Source organism: Macrotis lagotis, chromosome 3 (assembly GCF_037893015.1).
Source record: "Macrotis lagotis isolate mMagLag1 chromosome 3, bilby.v1.9.chrom.fasta, whole genome shotgun sequence".
Taxonomy (NCBI): Eukaryota; Metazoa; Chordata; class Mammalia; order Peramelemorphia; family Peramelidae; genus Macrotis; species Macrotis lagotis.
Window position 1 is genome coordinate 232,068,256 of NC_133660.1, and position 1,945 is coordinate 232,070,200.

At 34.9% G+C, this 1,945-nt stretch overlaps 1 protein-coding gene across 1 annotated transcript; it reads right to left on the reverse strand.

Annotated features, from left to right (window-relative positions):
- Window positions 1-586: 586 nt before the first annotated feature.
- Window positions 587-1,525, reverse strand: LOC141516480 (olfactory receptor 5P80-like). Its single transcript, XM_074227548.1, has one exon. It carries the CDS (start codon window positions 1,523-1,525, stop codon window positions 587-589), a length of 939 nt encoding a protein of 312 aa, XP_074083649.1.
- Window positions 1,526-1,945: the final 420 nt, after the last annotated feature.

Genomic DNA, 1,945 nt, shown 5'->3' on the forward strand with positions numbered 1-1,945 from the left:
ACAATATTACTCCATGACATTCATAAATCACAATGTATTCAGGCATTGATCAATTGATGGGTAACCTCACAATTTCCAATTCTTTGCTACTACAAAAAAAGAGATGTTACAAAGATTTTTGTACATGTGGGTCCTTTTCCCATTTTAATTTACATGATTTGTTACAAACTAATAATAGAAGATAAAACAAAATAAAATATACAAAATTATAGCAATGTAAATGGAAAGAATTACAACAACAAATCAATATAAAATTAGTGCTACAAGATACTGGAAAAAAAAATCACGAACCCTAAGAGAAGTGATGACACATTTACATACCGTCTTAGAGAGATGGAAGATCCATGTTTTTAGAAGATTGAATGCAACAGTGTCGGAACTTTGAAATCAACATTGAAATTCACAAATTTACCCCATCAAAACAAAAATATATCTTTTCTGAACTCTAGATGAATCACTTAATCCTAAATATTATATCAGAAGAATATTCTATCCTTAAAGGAAGGCAATGTTTCATTTTCTTCGTATCCTCAAATCGTGGGAATATAGTATTTACTTAATAAATGCTCACTGTATTGAGTTGAATTTATGAAAAAGAATATTTCCTATTCATCAGTTTTCTCAGGGCTCCTTTTACTTCATTGTTCCTTAGACTGTAGATCAGAGGATTCAACAGAGGGATGATTACCATGTAGAAAACAGACACCACTTTATTCTCATCTGTTGAGTAAATGGACTTGGGCATCACATATATGAATGTAATGGTGCTATAGAAAAGAGTGACTGCTGTGAGATGGGAGGTGCAAGTTGAGAAAGCTTTGGATCTTCCTTTAGCAGAGTTTATCTTCAGGACAGAAAAAAGGATATATGCATATGAGATTATGATAATTAGCACTGTGATCACAATTATTGACCCCGCTGAGATAGAAGGAAGAATTTCAGGAAGCTTATTTTGGTAGTTAGAAAGTTTCAAAAGTGGAGAATAATCACAGAAAAAGTGATTAATCTTATTGGCTCCACAGAAGGATAGGTTCAATAAGCAAGCAGTGAAGCTCCAAGCATTTACACAACCACCCAGGTAGGAAGCAACAATTAATTGAGTGCAGACCTTAGGAGGCATGTTGGTGGAATAGAGTAGGGGGTTACAGATGGCCATATACCTATCATAGGCCATCACAGCCAGCAAGAAGCACTCAGCTGTCCCAAAGATGACTGCAGAGAACAGTTGAGCCACACAGCCTCCTAGAGGTACTATGCTTTTTTCCACAAGGAAATTCTTGAGCATAACAGGTGTAACAGATGAGGAATATCCAATATCCACAAATGCCAAATGGCTGAGGAAAAGGTACATTGGAGTGTGAAGTTGGGAGCTATTTCTGATCAATGTGATTATGCTAAGGTTACCAACTAAGGTGACAGTATAGAAACATAGAAATATCACAAATAGGATGACATTAAGAGTTGGATCATCTGTTAATCCCAAAAGAATGAATTCAGTAACCGCAGTGCAGTTATTGCCAGACATCTGTCTCAGAAAGATTACCTGTTAGATAGAATAAAAGGAGATCAAAATAGAATAAAGATTTGGATATGTCTATAGATGTAATCAAGAAACATTCACTAGACACTTGTTACATGCCTATTCTATCTTATAGAACTCCAAGGCAACATGGCAGAGTATCCATAAACAAAAGAGAGATGGATATATTTGTTTCCTCCAATTTTTTCCTGGACCAATAATACTCTATGATTTGCCAATTTTGCTTCTAAGAATGTGAAAAAGTCTGTGAGTGAAGGGGATTGTTTGATGACCTCATTCAACCTTTCATAAGTATATACAGAAACTGTATTGAAATGTGTAAATGTTATTCTCCCAACTAAACACCATTGTTAATCCCTTCCAAAGAAAAAGAGCTTGTTTTATGTTCCTTCACCTCTTACAGAC